The following is an 18,276-nucleotide window of genomic DNA, read 5'->3' as shown; positions in this document are numbered from 1 at the left end:
GACACCAGCACTTCTGTACTTGTCTCAAGGGTGGGCTACTGATTACATATATTCTCAATAAGACATGTCTGAACAAAAGTTTCCAAAAGGTCATGTAGCTTGGACTCCGTACAGGTGGATCTAAAATAAATATAAATAAATATGCCCATTTCCACCCTCATAGCACCAAATAAACACTAGTGATCTTAGAAAATAGTCACATTATCTAGCTATCAAAAGCATCAGTTTTACAGCAAATGATTATTGAGTACTAAAGACTACATAGTTGTGTGAAGCAAACAACGTATTAGAGATCAAAAGCATGACCTTGCAAATAATCTACCATTTATTTTTCCTGATCAGCTCGATGGTTTTTATGGTTTTAGTCTTCCTGGTGAAGCAAAGAGATAAAAATAAATTTATTCTGGCAGCCAATCAAAATTTCTTTTGATATGAAATTAATTGTTTGCTCATTTCAGAGTAAGAAAATATGTTGCAGTTAAACTGTGCAATGAAATAAAACGTTACTTCATGATAAGAGTTTCATGTGCTTCACTTCAAAAGCATTTATGGAACTTGCTTCAAACTCATTTTTTCCTCCTTAACTATTTTGAAGATCTAACATGATGGATTAAGTATAAACTGGCATGTCATTTCATACACACACTTTTCAGGAAAAAAATTAAAAGAAAACAAACAAGAAAATATATTTTGTTGAGGGGGGAAAAACCCAAACCACCTTTATTTAGGACATGTGGGCTCAGTTCCAAAAGACATGTGTTATCTTGGAAAGCTTATACAATGCCTTCATCCCTCAGGTTTCTTCAAAATAAGCCTCTCATCTATTTACACTGTGAACTGTTTGGAGCATAAACATCTGAGCTAAAATTACCCTGGTAAGTCATATTTTCTAATAGAACAAGGTTCTGTGCAGGCTTCCACTGGGGCCCTTATGTAGTAGAGTCAGAATTAATAACAACTCTGCACTAATCAAATTATAAACTCTTAAAACTGAAGGGACAGGAAAGAGAAAAAAACCTCCAAAAACTACCTTCAGAATAAATGTATAAATGTAACTCAATTTCCCACAGGCATTTTGGACAGATATTATTCAAAAAGTTTAAAAACTAGCCACATATTTTCAATTATTTAAACAAAAAATGTCTAAAGGTCCGGCTTTTTTTTTTTTTTTTTCCTGAGAGGCATATGGTGGGTTTGACTTTATACCACAACCAAGCCGTATTCAGAAATAGGGCAAAATGGGAGTTGCAGAGAGCCATCTCACAGGTCCACAAGTACTCAGTTTAGTACAAATTAAACATGCAGAAGAACACCTTTGACATCCACAACCTACCTACGGTTCCTGCTAGACTTTATGTTGTGGGAAATCAAATGCTGCAGACTTCCACCATATAGCACATGCATTCTGCTTCAGGCTTGCCCCATGTACTAACCTATTCTTACATCAGCAGTTTTCAAAGCAGGAACATCTGTGTTTGTTTTCTGAAAGCAAGAAAGCTTCTGCAGGGAAATTTACCATCAGACTTCTCTACTTAGCTCCAATATTCCCCATCATACACTGATGTCAGAATTACTGTACCAGTGCCCCATCAGGTATGCAAATGATACAATTTTGCAGTTACTGAAAAAATGAAGTTCAAAAAGCTTTTCTTTGTTTTCATTTTACCTCTTCCGAAGCGAACAGAACTAGTCTTGGCAGACCTGAAAGCCCTTTCTCCTTTATCTCAGGGCAAAATTTGTACCTTGCTAAATTCATAGCATACATATTAGAAACAGAGCCACCTGCAAAAAGAGAGATACAAATATTGTATTAGCCACAGTATGAGTACCTTTCCTGCATCTGAGTGCTTGACCTATGAAGGGAAAAATAAGCCCCACAGGCCTCCTAGTGATGCATCCATCACAGTTTATTTCCTTCCCTGAAGGCTACATACATAAAATGAACCTTGGGCTCTGCAGCGGAGCTTGTTTGGATGCTCTTTGGGGATATTTCTTGAGGAATAAGAGCTGTGCCCAAGCAGACCTTCCCAACAGAGAAAACCCTGCCACAGCACCTTCTACACTGAAACAGAGCAAGCTCAGCTGCCTGCACCAAGCTCAGAGCCTTGGAGATCTCTTGGGAAACCAGGCCTCAGAGGACCATAGGAGGAAAAGGTCTTTGGGAAAAAAAAAAAAAAAAAATCCCAAAACCAAACACAGTGAGTGGGAACTGAAAGATCTGCAAGGTAAGATCTGGACAAGCTTTATTCACTCAGGACAGGTTTTATTTCCCTAGAAGGACAAAACCAAAGCAGTAAGAAAAACTATTAAACATTTTGTAAAACTAGAACCAAAAAAAATTACAAATAATTTATCTTCTCTCAGTAGATCACTAAGTTTTAAGCTAGAAATTCTTCTGTAAAAGTAAGGCTTCTACCAAAAATACACATCAAATTTGATGTGAAAAAAATCCATACCAGCAATATATTTTAAAAATAGGGATTTTTAGCATATTTATTTTTCTGCTACTTATGTGTAGGCTAGAATTACTGACTTTCAGTTTGGGAGGGGGAGTTGAAACTCATGTACTCATTTAATTTCTCTTCTCAACCCCAAAACAGATATAAAAGCTTCACATCTAGCCCAATTATTTGTTATCTGAATAATATGTGAAATACCACCATTATGCTTCATTATTTCAGTGCAGTGGGCTGAAACACTGCCTTACAGAACATATGAAAAACATGGTTTATCAAGCAGCTTAAGAAATATATGTTTGGCCTGCCTTATCATAACATTTAATAAAATTATAAAAATTCAAAGGAGTTAAGATCACGTAAACTCTTGCTCCCACAGTTCATGGGCAGGATACACAGATCTATGCCCTCAGGCACCATGGGTTGGCATCCAGCACATAAATCGGCTCCCTGTCTGTCAGCTAAGTTGACTCCTTCCAATGAGGCTGTTGGTATTGTTAATAAGGTCAGGAAGGGCATCAGCTAGAAACAATTAATTTCAAATAATTCCATATAATTATATTTAATGTAGAAGTGTTTTCATTCATTCACTGGTCAGAATCACTGAATTATTAGTAGAAACACATAAGATAAGCCTAGATTAAATAGTTTTGTCTACCACTACACTTCTGCATGCATTTTCAAATATTCTATGTGACTCTAATATTCATAGAACTAATGGTAATAGGCAGTTTATAATGACTCAGATTGAGGTCTGAACTGTTCCTACCTGGATTAAATATACCATCCCCTTCTTCCCAGCCTATGAATTCAATCATTTTCTTGATGACTGCTTCTTCCACCAACAGAAACACAGGGGATACTTCATACGTGTATCTAAAGAGAAATAATAGCATGATAATTGATATTAAAACCACAGAACTCATAGCACAGAGCATGGCTAGAACAACATAAATGCTTCTTGCAACTTTCCCTAATCTATCAGCAGCTGATCACCAGCAGCAGTAGGACTCTAAACTAAAAACATTATGGATCTGATCCAGTAGAGCAGTTGCTTAGTTTCTGGCAGCATCTCATTGACACTTCAACTCTCAAAGTAATAGACCAGAGTTTGCTCTTAATGTAGATCACATACTTGAATTTCAGCTTTGCATTTGCAAGTAAACTGCAGACAGGTTGCATTTAACTCTGTGCAGAATGCCTCAAAGGAATGAACAACTAAGTTAAGCCTGATTAATTCATTTTTATGTACTAAGTAAGGTAAAAGTCTAGGTTTAATAGCATTGAAAAACAAAATCCCCTCTTAAACCCCATCTTCAGAAAATCAGAATCAAGCCCGTTTTCTCTACCAAAGGCTTGCACAATTCCTACCTCTTCTGTAACACTGAAAACAGAAATCAGAAGCAAGGGAGCAAAAAGAGCTGTTATTCCCAAAACCATGTTAATTCATCACCAAGAAGACAAAGGACCACACTTACACACTGGGGTTCAGTGCTTCTGTAATGAAACGAGCCACTAACGAGTAATAATCTATTCCAGCATACAGCTGATTGAAAAATCTTGGATGATCTGAAAACACAGATGGAAAGCAAGTGATGGGATGTACCAGGAAAGAGATTACATCACACTCTGTCTCCGTTGAACGCTGATCATTGCAAACCACAGTTGACTCGATTCTCTCAGTATTCTCTGGATTTGCTGTCCTTTCCTAAAGTTAGACATTCCTTTGAAAGTAAATGTAATAAGCACTTTCAAACCTCAAATCATATCTTGAGAAATGCAAGTGGTGCACAGAATAAATGTGAGCTCACGAGTTTTATAAATCAAAAAATAAAAGGGATTGACAATTGAGTATACATAGTAGCTTTAAACAGGGGTTTTGAGAGGCCACAGTAGATGCTTGGCCAAATTTTGCTAAGCAGTAGAATACAGGAACCTGCTGATCGCAAGCAGCTGTGCTTTTTCTCCCACCAAAGTCTCAACACAGAGAGAGAGGCAGTCTAACAACTTGGAAAAATTTTCTGCATATTAAAATCAATGAGAAATTAAGAGAATTTGTTTATCTGTCTTGAAACACTAAGATATAGAACTAATTTTGACAAAATTCTATACTATTGCTGCCTATAAAAACAACTCAGTTCAAAAGTGTGGCCACCACCTAAATTTTAATCCATAGCACAGCATTTTTACATGAAAAACCAGGTAAACAGTACGTCTCCATTTATATTATATCTGGGGCTTCAATAAATGTCTTTACTCAAAGACTACTTGCACAGCATGTATTTATGTATGATGTCCTTTCTAACATGAGATAGTGTAACAAATTATAATCTAAAGGTAATTTGCAAAAGTAAGATTAACAGAACATCTTTCACTAACTCAGTTATTATATCTGTATATTATTAGTACACTACCCCTCCAGATCAGTATCACTAATCTTTATGGTTTTCAAAGGCATAAATTCCCTCTCAAAATTATTTTACAGTTTTACTCTGCAGCAACAGTGACTATAGCAGGGAATGCAGCCCAGAAATGCACAACTGACTATATCAAATGTCTTTCTAACGTACCAAAATACAGCCTAAGCCATACAACATCTGAAATCCTGAGCTACTGATTCACAGTGCTGTTTCCTGAACAGATGTTGTCCATCCCTTTTCACCGAGATTGAATTACCCTGCACATGCTGCAGAAAAGTTAGCTGTAGAGAACTAATCCTGCAGAGCTGTGGCATACTGTCTCCAAAACACTGCAGGCTCTCTTCTCATGGTGTCTGGAACAGGAGTTATTGCCTATCAGCAAATTAACACCCTACAAGACTATTGCTCAAATAGAACAATAATAAATGGAGGGTAAACATCACAAAGAACATATGAGGGCAATGATGGTGACTCCAAATCTCATCACTCAGACAGCAGGAAATCACATAAAAAGGTCCTTCTCCTGCCTATTTTGCTAGACTGTTATATCATTTGCCTAGATGACTTTCTCAAGATTTCAAAATGACAGAATCTATTATTAATGCAAATGGCATTGCATTAATTGTATATTTTTTATTAATTTTCCATTATTACATATTTTCGTCAAACCTATGGCGACCAGAATTCAGTCAAACTGTTTGCGCACTTATACAGGCAGGAATGAAACAAACATTTGCACTCAGTTCCCTGAAAGGTGACAGAGCTTTGTAAACATTATCCTGTCTAAGTTAGCATGCAGAGCAACTGTGCTTAAAATCCCATTCCTACTGGTTTTGACGCTGTATTTTATAACATCACGGCAGAGCTGCAGGATCTTCTGATGACATTCTCCGGTGTCCCTCATTTCCAGGTCAAGAATCTGCTTAAGCTTTTCAGGTGCTTGCCATTCACAGACCTAGTGATGGGGAGCAGTGCAGACACCATCATTGAACAACTTAGCCAGGATTGAGAGGTTGTAGAGGTACAAAGTAATCACCCCATTCAGCACTGCTTTCCCAAAATTTCCCATGCCGGGGCACCGTGCCACCAGAAAATATATGCAGTAAACTGGCCTCATGGGATGTTGGTTTTATCATGTCTCAGGCAACACTCAAGCATAAACATTAGAGTGGAAAATGCTGAAAGGCAGAAAAGAAAGAGGCCCGCAGCTCAAATTCTATCCTTAGCTAAGGATTTGTAATCACAGCATTTTCAGGTGCTGTACTGCCAAGGGGTGGGAGCAAGCAGTGCATGCCCAAAGGCAAGCATGCTTTATTTGCAGGACCTCTTCCCATACAGCCTCTTAGGCAGGTCTGGCAGAACCCACAGCAATCTTATAATGTTGTCCTTTCACAGTGGTACCACACCCACTTTCCTCCTTCCCCAACACCAGTGACCCTGAGGAGCAAACAATAACTCAACCCCGCTCCAAACATGAAAAACACTACAGCCATTTGTGATCTCAAAGAAAATGACCTTTGTATTCTGAGATTAAAAAACACTGTCATTTTCTGGTAGCTATGTATGCTAATTATGTTATGGGAAGGTTTTATAATACATTCTTTATTAATTTGTAAGGCTGTATTTTATTTTGGAGCCAAGCACAGACTAGAAGCAATTTTGAGGCTACTCAGAGTGCAATAAAATACAGCTTATAAAAATTTGATTTATTGTTCATTATCTTCACTACAAAGTTTCAACGACACTCTATGGCTTTACCTTTTCTGTTACATCATCCGCTTTCTGGACAACTTCTTCCATTATAATCTTACAGGCCTCTTCCACAAACTTCTCTCCTGCTTTTGAGTCCATTATTGGACCATTTAGGATGACCCCATCCACCAAAACAGCACTCTTCTTCTGGAGCATCTCCTGCTTGCAAACACCAACTGTAAGAGAAATAACTCATCATTAAAGCAAGGATAAATAAATAATAAACTAAAAAATATTCTTTCACTGCTGGAGATTTGGTCAACCTAAGAAAAAACTCACACGGACTTTTTGCCTGTACAAAAATCCTAGATTTTGGCTGAAGAATCTGCAGACAAAAAAACCCAGACCTCATTACTTCAAACACAGAAGGCAATTCTGTGTTATTCTGTAGGCAATAATACCTCCCCTTGTACTGCATCTACTGCTCTCTCTAACATAAGAAAGCATGCAAGGGACCTTCCAAACACAGAGGAAAATACGGTTCTGGCTTAGAACCTGTTACAGCTGTATAAATACAAATACAGTATTTGTACCGATAATGGGCATTTTTCTTAGCTGAAAGTTTCCCTCCACAAGCCATCCCTCTGTTCCCACTTTTTCATGAAATAACTTTCAGCTTTTTTTTCCTGTATCTTTATGCTGCTCCTTCCCACCAGGCAGTCCTCTTGCTCAGTCTTCTGCATTATTTGCAGAATGCTTCACCGACCCACACTCCATGAAAATAAAACCTTCTGATGTCACATACCTGTACTTTTTTCTGCCCTTATCCTATTAAGTGTCCTCAGTCACTAATTACAACAGTCTGCTGGGCAGATTATCTTGTTTATTCCTTCCTCCAGTGATGATCTCTTTGCCCTCCCTCACCTTTACCCAGGAGACATACTCTCCTGCTGTGTTCCATGAACACATTTTTACTTCCTCCTTTACACTACCCCTGAGAGCTCATCCAGGATGCTTGTAAGACACTAGCCAATACTGGCAACTCTGTATCTCTTTCATGTATTGATTTCTAATGGCAAGATCAGGACTTGGTTTTCATCAGCATGAGGATGAAGATGAAATTGAGACACTTGGAGATATCAAGGGAATAGATATTTGAAACAATATCATGCTGAAAGGAGAAGCGGTAACTACTGCAGCCAAATCATCTGGGTTACAGGCAGTATCTGTTCACTGATCCTGCTCTAGAATAGCTAACATCTATAAAGCCAGGCTGGACTGCCACCATGGGTTTTCTTCATTTGCAGTGGGGATGGTGCAAGGCTGGGGCACATGGAGAAAGCTGTATGCCCAAACCAGCTTTATCTAATTGCTTCGCTTTTGGCTCCACTTACAAAGTAGAGAAGACAGGTGGCTCTTTCACAGGTCTAAACAACTGAATTTCCAGAGGACTGCCAGGCACTGCAGTCTGACACATTCATCATGCTTATCATAATTACAGCTCCTCATGCACAGGAGGACACAGAAGAACAACAGTGCTGCTTAGAAATGTGCATCACTTCAAGGTATATTGATTGAAAGAAACCCTGCTTATCCCATGAGCTTTTATTTTCTGGTGACTCAGAGAAGCAATTCAGTTCACTTTCACTTATCAGGAGAGATATGACAAAAAAAAAAAAAAAAAAGAAAGAAATTCTAACATGAGATGGGACCTCACACTTCTCATAATGCTGCCAAAAAAAATCAAGCACCCCCACACACACATTTCTGAAATTACTTCTATTTTTAATCCAAATGGGCAGCATACTAAATTTTTCTGAACAGAGTAGCCTTCATCCCATTGTTATAGGGAAAGCATAAATGTTCTTACTGGAAAGATGGAGAATAAGTAGGCAAACAGTATTAAATCTTCAACAGGCAAAAAGGGAAAATCACAGACATCAGAAATGTCATTTCTCCTCATGTTTTCCAGCACACCATAGCAGAGGCACTGTAAAGAAACTGCAGCTTTGAAAAAGTCTTAGATGTTTATCTCTGGAAACACAAGCTAGTAGGTCAGCTTTACAAGATTTAAAACCCTGGGTATCACCAGGAAATGGGAGGCATCAGGACTTTGGACAGAGAGAAGAGAGACTAATTTTGTATTGAGACTTAGTTATTTGATGCATAAGTAGCTACCTTAAGTACTATTCAGAGTTTAACATAAACATAAAAAAGAATTTCAACCTTAACATCACCTGGAGAGTCTATGATCTCTATGTATGCCAAAGGTATTTTGTTTCTATGAAAAAGAGGGCAGGATCTGAAAAAAACTATGTGGGAGCTTAATATCTATTGCAGTGCACAGATATTGATACTTCTTCCTTTGGTTACAAACAGAATAGATGGTGGAGCAAGAGAATTCACTAATTCTTCAACTCCTTTTTTGTTTGTTTGTTTGGGTTATTTTTGTTGTTGCTTGGTGGATTGGTTTGGGGTTTTTTGTTCTCCAACTTCTCGGGTGTCTGCTAGAAGCAGAGTTGAGAAAAAGGTTTCTATTGGTAACTCCCTTAGCCCTATTCCTGTCACTTTTGCACAGAGGTAAGATTCTGGTATTTCCATGACTTTACAATGATCTTTTTACAGGAATTCTGCAAAAGCAGAACGTTACATTACTTCTTCTACCAGGTCTTTAGGGAATTGAGCCATGGGCCTAAGACCTTCCTGTTTGAAGCAGGTCTGTTCACCTCTACACACAGTTCTACAGTCTCCCTAGGATGCTTTGTGGATCCTGAGGAAGAAGATATGATCTGGAAAATGGGTGATAGTTTACCCCTACTCCCCACATCTGTTTTGGAGCTTGCACACAGTCTATGAAAGAGAGGCAAAGCAGAGAGGATGGAGGACAGATGGAAAGAAGGGATGAAAGGAAGGAAAGGATGGAAGACAGATTTCATTTCAACAGCATTTTACCTGTGTAAAGCTCCAGCAAAGAGTTCATAACTTTGCCCATATTTTATTTCATAGAATAATACTCCTTGCAATTATTTACCACTTCCTCAATAAATCTTTGGTTATAACTTTCAATTTCAATCTGAATTTGTTGTAAATTCTGCCCTGGAATATACCATAAGACCATTACTTGGAATTAGCAGACACAGTTATTTCACAATCCGGAGCTAAATCAAGCCCCAAACACACACATTTTTCTGAGGTAGTCTTCAGCTTTTGGAAACCACTACTGGATGCACACACTCTTCTCATCCCTCATGATCTTTCTGCAGCCGACAACAGTTAATCTTCTGCTTGTAATTGTCTGACTTCTGGAGTTCTTATAAGATGATCAAACTCTTCTCTACCAAAAAATAAATGTGTTTCCTCTTGGTTGTAGTAAAACACTGAAGAGGAAAACTAAGTAGATGATAAACCTCTGAAATTCTACACAATTTTTTCTTTTTATCACATTTTTTAAAAGAGGCCAATGACCAATTTACTCTGCTTTAGAGGTGAACCTCCAGGAAGATTCCAAGTTCACTTTCCATGTCACAGTTAAATATATGCCTTTAACACATTCTCAAAGCTCACTATGCTGATACATGTTGTCTCTTATAAAAAGAATAAAATCATTCATCAAATGTCACAACATTATTTTACAAATATTTGGGGCCTTTTATTTGTCTCAAACACACTTGATTGCACTAAAGGAACACCACTTTCTTTGAAGTGGGAAAGCCCACTTCATAGAAACAGCATCTTGTCACATACACCTCTTTTGTTTCCAAATATGATAGGGAAACCATCTAGAATTGTGACTGTAATAAATATGTTCTTTCCTATTTGAGAATACAAAAACACACTCTGAAGCAGACTCAGAAAACAGACATCCAGAAAATACATCAAATACAATTTCAGCCAAATGGCTCCAGGCTTGAAACAGAACTAAAAATTTAGCAAATGGAAGTGCTTTAACACAGAGATTAAGAATTACTGACTGTTTAAGATATCCTTCCACAAAAGAGAGGACTCAATTCTGCTCCAGTTGAAGGCAATTGGGCATTCAGCCACAGGCTTCAGCAGCAGCAAAATCGAGTACATAATTCTCATATTTCATCCTGAAAGAAATATTCTATTACAGAAGCCTAACTATTTCCAACCAGCATTTCATTTTTATGATCAATATTATTTTCCCAGCAGCAAATATAAATTAATTGGAGTTGGAATAATGTACAGAAAAAAAACCAACATTTTTTCAGATGTTTCTATATCTTTATGTAAGTACTACCATATATTTTAGAAGCTTTGTCTGTGTTTCAACATTTGACTGCTAAATCCTTGCACTACAAAAAGAAACTGAAACATTGTACTTGGCCCATTCTAACAATATTTGGGAAAGTAGCATGACCAGAAAGATTTACTGCTTCCAAGGCAAATGAGGAAACAGAAGGGAGTTCTTGTGAAAGAATTCAAGCTTGTGCTTGAATGCCAAAGCCAAATCCTGTTCAGTCTATACTCTACTAGCACCACTGACTATTCAAGGGAATGCAAAAAGCTGGCTTTGACCTAAGACATATTTCTGCTTTGTAACAAATGCAGTAGTAATTGCCAGCATTAATCAGGGGAAAAAAAAAAAAAAAAAATCATTTTGTATGATTTAGTCATGGGTCTTCTTTCAGTGTGTCCAGCAAAAGAAAATACATGCCTTCAGTGTCAAGACTCCACACAACCATGTTTAATGAATTACTGTGGTGCCATATCATGCATCAAAGCATTAAAACACATACTTGTTCCACACTATGCAGATATTTGAGTCCTTTGATATACATAGTCTTTAAAGCCGCTTCTGTTTCTTTAATCACTGCTTTTGGTACGTATGAATATAGTAAAGCCACTCCAGGTTTAAGGCAAAAATACATTGTTTCTTCATAAAATGATCTCCCAGGCCTGTCACCAAGTAAAGGAGAGGCGGTTTTCTTTAAATCCAGTACATAAAATTACTTGTTATCCTGGAAAAGGTATCCATATGAAAAAAATAAGTAGGCATGGGTATGGTAGGGCTTAGGCAATTCCCCTTATATTTCATATTCTTGTGTTGCAGATTTATGGACCACTCCTGTGGATAAAGAGCAAGCCGGGTGCTTTCCCCCCAGAAGGTCTGGAACAGCCACCCCCACACAGGAATCCTCCGACTGCGAAAAGGAAAATGCGACCTTTATGGAGAAGGACCCAAGAAAAACAAAAGTGCTTGTGTCTGGGCTCCAAAACCCCTGAATAGACTCATTGAGCACACTGCTAGCACTGAACAGAAGCAGCACAACAAATGGGTCCTATTCTCCATCCCACACCTGAATTTCCCTTTCCTAAAGGAAAGGTTGGGAGAATGAAACGAGGAGAGGATGAATATCTGACCATGCTACGGAATGTGAGGACCACACTAGGACAGAGGTCCCGCTTTCAGAGGTATTTCCTGAATTCTGAAGGGGCGCTCTTTCTAGCTGACTGCTCATAACATGTCATGCTGTATGGTTGTAGGCAGAACTCGCTTAAAAAAAAAAAAAGGGTAAAATCAAATAAGATTCAGACATTTTTATGCAGCCAATCCTCAGGAGCTGATGTTAATTTTTTGTAACAAATCTGCAATGCCCTAACCAAGTAAGTGCAGGAATGATTCGGGCTGTAACATTTCCAATTAGGAAGAAGGGCTGTGGAGAATCGGAATTCACCTTGATGCAAAACTGAGAAATGGCAAATGCGAACTATGAAATAGAAATCCCAACTCCGTGACCCCAGTGAGATTCTTTCTTAGATGTTCTAATTCTTAACACCTGCTAACAGTGTAAGACGTATCTAAGAAACAAAACTCTTCTCATTTTAATTAAAAGTATTGATGATGAACATCTAATAAATGTTCTTTTTTCAGTGGGAAAGTGACTGGATCTGCAACATTCAAGTCAATCAACACACTGTGCATGGGATAGCAAAGTTAACTACAGGAGGCTGAGTTCAAACAGAAATTATGAATATAGGTGTGTCCCACACAGAACATACAGAATCCTTGAGATTTTTCTGGTTCCTAGTGGAAAAAAAAAAAAAGTTTAAATGAAAACACAAAGAGTTTTTTTCCCAAATGGAAGTTCTGCAAATTTTTTTAAAAGGGTTCATGACAGTCTGCAATTTCCTGCAAGAACTCTATATTTTATCATAATATAAAATCAAATTTTAGCTCCAGTCTTTCAAAAATCAACTAAGCACATAGTAGTTTACTAAAACTGAGTTTTGTGTGATTTAATGCAAGTTAAAATGTAGAAATAGGTAAAAAGTCTAAATTTCATTTTAGGAAGTTTTACCTGCACATTCAAGTTATAGTCAAAACAAGTCCTCTCATTTTTTTCATATCATAAACACTTCCATATTTTCTGCTTCCTACAAAGGATTTCCAACTGCTATTCAACAACTCATGTCCACAACACAACTCCGAGATACACCCTTATTTACTAACATGGGGAAGCTATTGCATAGCTAATCAGGATGTAACTTTCCAGCCCACTAGGTTCTCTGAACTAGTTCCTACATAGATATTCATAATTTATTAGCCTATCAGTTCAATGTAAAAGAGTTTAAAGCAGCTCAATGCACTTTCAAAACGGAGCAAGTTGCCTTGCCCAGGCTATTGTAACACTGGTGGTCACATCAGCCGAGATCAGTGACACAGTTGAGGGACTCAGCAGGACTCTGGACACACCATTTCAAGTTATGCCTGCCATGGGTTTACTACCTGATTTTGGGAAACCACTCCTGAGCTGCAAGAAGCCAGGCTGCTGCATGACACTGGCAGGTGCCAGCAGAAGACCCTAGAAGTCCTTTTCTAGAGCATCAGTTTGGATGGTGCCTGGTGGAAGCACAGATCTGATCCTACTGTGCATGCTAAGGCTCAGCAATGGCAAGCTGAAAGAGACCCAAAGAGAGCCACCACACTGCCTGTAATCTGACTGCACCCAGGTCTTCCATTTTCCTCTATCGAAGGCAGAAAATGGACACCTTATTTCGTTTGGGGTTTGTTTGTTTGGACCATGCCAAAACTTGAATCAGTCACTTGACCTCAGCACTAGCACTGCAATCAGATATCAGGTACATACAGCATTTGTCACTTGCTCTCTCCACTTCAGGCTAGTGCCAGAGCTTTTTAACATGATATATTGGCCCCAAAGAGGGCTCCGTAATCCCTGAACAATGGAATAGGGCTGCTGGCAAAAAATTAGGTTAAGCAGCTCAATGAGACCCTGCAAGCTGTCTTGCAGCGTAACCAGCAGAGGGATGCCAAGCCACTTAAAGACAATCTTTCTTGTTGAAACCCTGACATTTGCCAATGGATAACATCATATTTATAAGGCTTATCAGCATACATAAGATGAAATGTGAAAAAGGGCAGAGATAACTAAGCTTTAGAGACACAAGCTTTTCCAAGTTATCTAGATTTAACCAACTACTTTGTAGAGTCATTGCTACTTTGCTGACAAAAGACCACGGTCACTAAGAGCCACCTTTCTCACAACATTCGTGATACTGAAAAGCTTCTGGTCCAGTGGCTTTTACTCTGAAAGACAATTCTATTTGCTGACACTTGACAAGTTTTTCATTAAAAAAATAAAGATCACATATAGTCAAGAAATGGTAACAGAGATGGACATAAATACATTTGAATAAGGTCAAAGATACCTTTTGTTACACTTACATGAGGCCTGGCAATAATTATCAACAGAAACAACCACTACTGACACACTACAAAGCAACAACAGTTTGCCTTTTCAATTTATTATTCCCTCATTGCACATGTATAAACACCAGTAATGCTAAAATAAGATTACTTGTGTGCACAGATGGGAGAAGAAAAGGGAGGAAACAGCCCAAATTTAGCCACGTCCTGCTGAGTATCCTGGACTTATTGATGCTTTACCAACAACTACCTCCTACAACCTCTGCAGTTCGTGACACAAGACAAAGCAAAAAACGCCATAAGAAGTTTAATTTCTGATTTTTGCTAAGCTTGAAGAGGTAGTTTCCATAAACATCTGGGATGAGCATAAAAAACTATCTCAAATTGTTCCACAAAGTGGGAGGAAGTCAGAAATTCAAAGACACGTACTTCAGTGTGTCCATTTTTTCTGTCTTGAATACATAATAAATGCTTATGCAAATATAAATGATCTTTAAAGAAGCAGGCAGCTTAAAATAGTCAAGAGCAGGGAAATAAAGGCACATTAAACCTAAACTGTTTCATAGGCAATGATAGCTGAATCAGTATGCAACAAGATCTCATAATGCATTAAAAAGTGACAACTCTTGGTTGTGTAAGTGACAGTTTAAAAGATGCCTTAATCAAGAATGAAAAATTATTTATTGAACTTCTCAAATGTCAAATTAAGCTTCTTCACTAAATGTTCATTAACTGCCAAGAAATTCTTATTAATTCTAAAGCACCATTAATGCACTCACACAGAACAGTTTTATTTGACGCAAGCTTCGTTTCTTGCAAAACGATGCCTCCCTTCCTCTGATGAAGTGATATTAGAAAAGATCTGAGTACCTCTTTTATCAGATCAGATTTTAAGACACAGGAGAGATCCTATCCCCCTGCTCTGACCAAAATACTAACCTGAGTGTCACATTACCAGTGCCTTAAAGTCTCCCTAGCTTCCAGGGTGCTTTACCACGCTTCACATTACAGCTGTTTGAGATAGCAACACGGCAACACACCTCACGTGAAATGTTTGCTAGCTCATCTCCCCAATCTGCTGGTGGCATAAAACCACGTAATTCCCCATACCTAATACACACTGAACCACCAGCAATTCAGAAGTTAAAAAGCAGCATATTGCACAAATGCTGGCTGCTCCCATGATTGCCAGCTCTGGCTCTGTTGATGAGCTAGCAACGTGCTTGAAACTCTGCTTAACACACTCAGATTTATGCCCCACAAGAAAACAGCTCACCTATTTTTTTTTCCTCCAAATACAGAATTTGCCAAGCTTTCTCCATGCCAAATCAACCTTGGAAAACCACCCTGATGTCTAATGACTGAAATATATATGCAGTGAAGAACCCTTTCTGCAGCTAGAAGCATGAATTTACAACTTGGCCCCCTCTCATTAATGGGATTTTGCTGTCTTTTGTGTGAATGGAAGCATAACCAAAACCAAAAATCCTCTGACTCATCCCTGCATAGGCATTAAGGCTTCCCTTGTGGACAGTGGTGATGTCTGAGAGAAATGAGCCTCAACTAGGAATCACAAGATGAAATTCAAGTGGTTGCTTTCGGACATATTGAAGGGGTTAAAAAAAAAAAAAAAAAAAAAAAAAAACAAAAGAACAAAAAAATAAAAAAAAAAAAAAAAACCAAACAACAACAACAGAAAACACACCAGTGTCACCCCTCAGAGTGCTCCCACTGTGATCACCACATTCAAATCTTCACTCCACTTTGCAAGCTGTTCCAGCTGTGCAAAGCAAACACAATGCTAGTGCTGCAACAGGCAGGTGCCTTTAGTCTCTCTCCCAGATGCTTTCCAATAGGACTCTAAAAGATAAATACCTATAATATCAGTACTGAAATGAGAACTGCACTGATCAGCCCAGAAGGTTTAGTTTTAACACTGGACTCACACTTGCTTATAAAAATAATAAATATTTCAGCAGGCAGCAAAGTTGTACAACCTCAAGGACCATAGAGCCAAATTTCTACAATAACCTGAGCTTATAGAGAAGGCTGCAATGTAGCCTAACTTCATTCACCATCCCCTGTAAGAGAAGATCATTCACCAGAAAGAACCTGGCAGAAAACACAGCAAATTAAAAAAAAAAAATTAATAAAAGAGGTCTGTGAGAGTAAAGAATTCTTCACAAGAGGGAAAGTGCAAAGAAATAACATATGCTACTCATGAATACGGTAGAGAGACTGGGAAACCTGCAGCAACAAGGGTGGAGATCACATTACCTTAGACACATTCTGATTTACCAGCATGAGCCAATGTTTTTGGAAGGAAATTAGGACTTTTGGTAGCATACAACAGGTGATACCTGAACAAGAACACTACTATGCAGCTAAACCACCAGATCCCTGTCTCAGTGACTGCTGGCAGTGTGTCTTTGGTGTTGTTTTGGCAGGGGATGTAAATATAAGCTGCATCTTAAGCAAATGACTTTGAGAGCTGCTGTCACTCATACAATACTGTCCCTGCTACTCACGTAGTACAGCTGTCCTTACAGTACAACCTGAAACTACTACGGGCACCAGAACATATTTACTACACACCAGAACTGCCATGTAACTTTGCAATGCTCATTCAGTCTACATCAAATAAAGAAAAAGGGATCCACTGTTTTTAAAATATTACGTTTCTGAAGATTTCTTTCAAATATATCATTTTGTTGAGAGATTTTTTAACCAATATAGTGCTAATGATTTGGATCACTCACAAGGATGTAAGAAGAGACTTCTCAACCTGGGAATAAAAGCTTTTTCACTGTTTCATCCATGTTTAGGGTAAAATATAAAAGAAACTTATTAGGCCTCAAGTCTTCTGATAGTGTTCATAAGAGGGTCACAATTTGAGATAAGTGAAGTAATTGTTATCAAGAATATTGATCTTGTGGGAGATGGGGAGAGCCATCTGCAAACACTTTGACTATTTTCTGACTTAGCAATCAGCTTCCATTCACAACACTAAGGACTTCCTCATTTCTTAACTTTGCAAATTTAATCTCTGCATTTTCTAAGCTCCTCTGGCAGTGTCATTATTGTATTAGCCACAGTTCATCCACAGTCCCAACTTTCACTAACATAGGGTCAACTTTCCCTTTTCATTAATGATGCAAAGCCTTCCTCATCAGGCGGGTAAAGAACTTGACGACACCTTTCTAAAACAGGATTAACTTCTCTCTTACTGAGACTTTTTGTTCCAAAGCAAATCACTATATTGCTATTTATCACTATGTGATTCCAGCGCCTGATTTAAAAATATTAAAAAAAAAAAAAAAAATTAAAGGCACCCCTCTTTAAAGATGACTTATTTCAACAAAAAAAATACGGCTCTGCAATGTTTTTATGACAACTGTTGCAAAGTCTGTACCTTATTAAGCAATCCTGGCTACGCTACTGCTGCTCTGTAACAAAAGCGGGTCACAGGTGGATCCCCAGCAGGCAGCCCTACACCTGCCCTACACCGACCTCTTTTCCTCTTGCCCCGAGGCCCCTCTCCCGGCCAATACCCGCGGTGGGGAGGCTGCAGGAGCCTCCGCAAGGCGAGGAAAGCGTTAAAAGCCCCGAGCGGGGCAGAGAGCGAAGCCGCCTCCCTCCTCCCGGCCCGTCCCGAGCCCCTCCGCCCGCAGCCCGGCCGAAGCGGGCAGGCAGGAGGGACAGGGCGGCCGTGCCCCTCAGCGTTTACCCTCCATCTCGGCGTCGCGCTGGGACCGGAGAGGAGCGGGGCCGCTCCCGCTGTGCCCTGGCCGCTGCCGCAGCCTCCGAGCCGCCGGGCCCGCTATAAATACCCTCGGCACCGCCGGGCCGCCGCCGCCCCTCCCGCGGGGCAGGGCCACACGGCACGGCCGGCCCGGCTGCCAGCCGGGGCCCCGGGCTGCCGTACGGCGCGATGCCCGGCGCTGCCCTCGCCGCCAAACCCGGGGGCTGCGGCGGTCACTGCCCGTGCCAACGGGTTTGTTTCGCTGCCCCTAAAGCC

At 39.3% G+C, this 18,276-nt stretch overlaps 1 protein-coding gene across 2 annotated transcripts in view; it reads right to left on the bottom strand.

Moving 5' to 3' along the window:
- The window catches only part of GADL1 (glutamate decarboxylase like 1), an 82,842-nt gene extending 64,777 nt beyond the window's left edge, over positions 1–18,065 (bottom strand). For both annotated transcript variants that reach the window (XM_040083078.2, XM_040083087.2), the window contains exons 1-6: positions 17,986–18,065; positions 6,635–6,804; positions 5,705–5,831; positions 3,935–4,025; positions 3,226–3,332; positions 1,667–1,782 (exon numbers count right to left, since the gene is read on the bottom strand). In XM_040083078.2, coding sequence (XP_039939012.1) covers positions 1,667–1,782; positions 3,226–3,332; positions 3,935–4,025; positions 5,705–5,831; positions 6,635–6,804; positions 17,986–17,992 — 618 coding nt within the window. In that variant the 5' untranslated portion in view covers positions 17,993–18,065. The remainder of the gene's footprint in view (positions 1–1,666; positions 1,783–3,225; positions 3,333–3,934; positions 4,026–5,704; positions 5,832–6,634; positions 6,805–17,985) is intronic.
- Positions 18,066–18,276: the final 211 nt, after the last annotated feature.

The sequence above is a fragment of the Hirundo rustica genome, chromosome 1 (assembly GCF_015227805.2).
Source record: "Hirundo rustica isolate bHirRus1 chromosome 1, bHirRus1.pri.v3, whole genome shotgun sequence".
Classification (NCBI taxonomy): Eukaryota; Metazoa; Chordata; class Aves; order Passeriformes; family Hirundinidae; genus Hirundo; species Hirundo rustica.
Note: the sequence above shows the minus strand (reverse complement) of the source record. Positions and strands in the feature narration are given on the sequence as shown.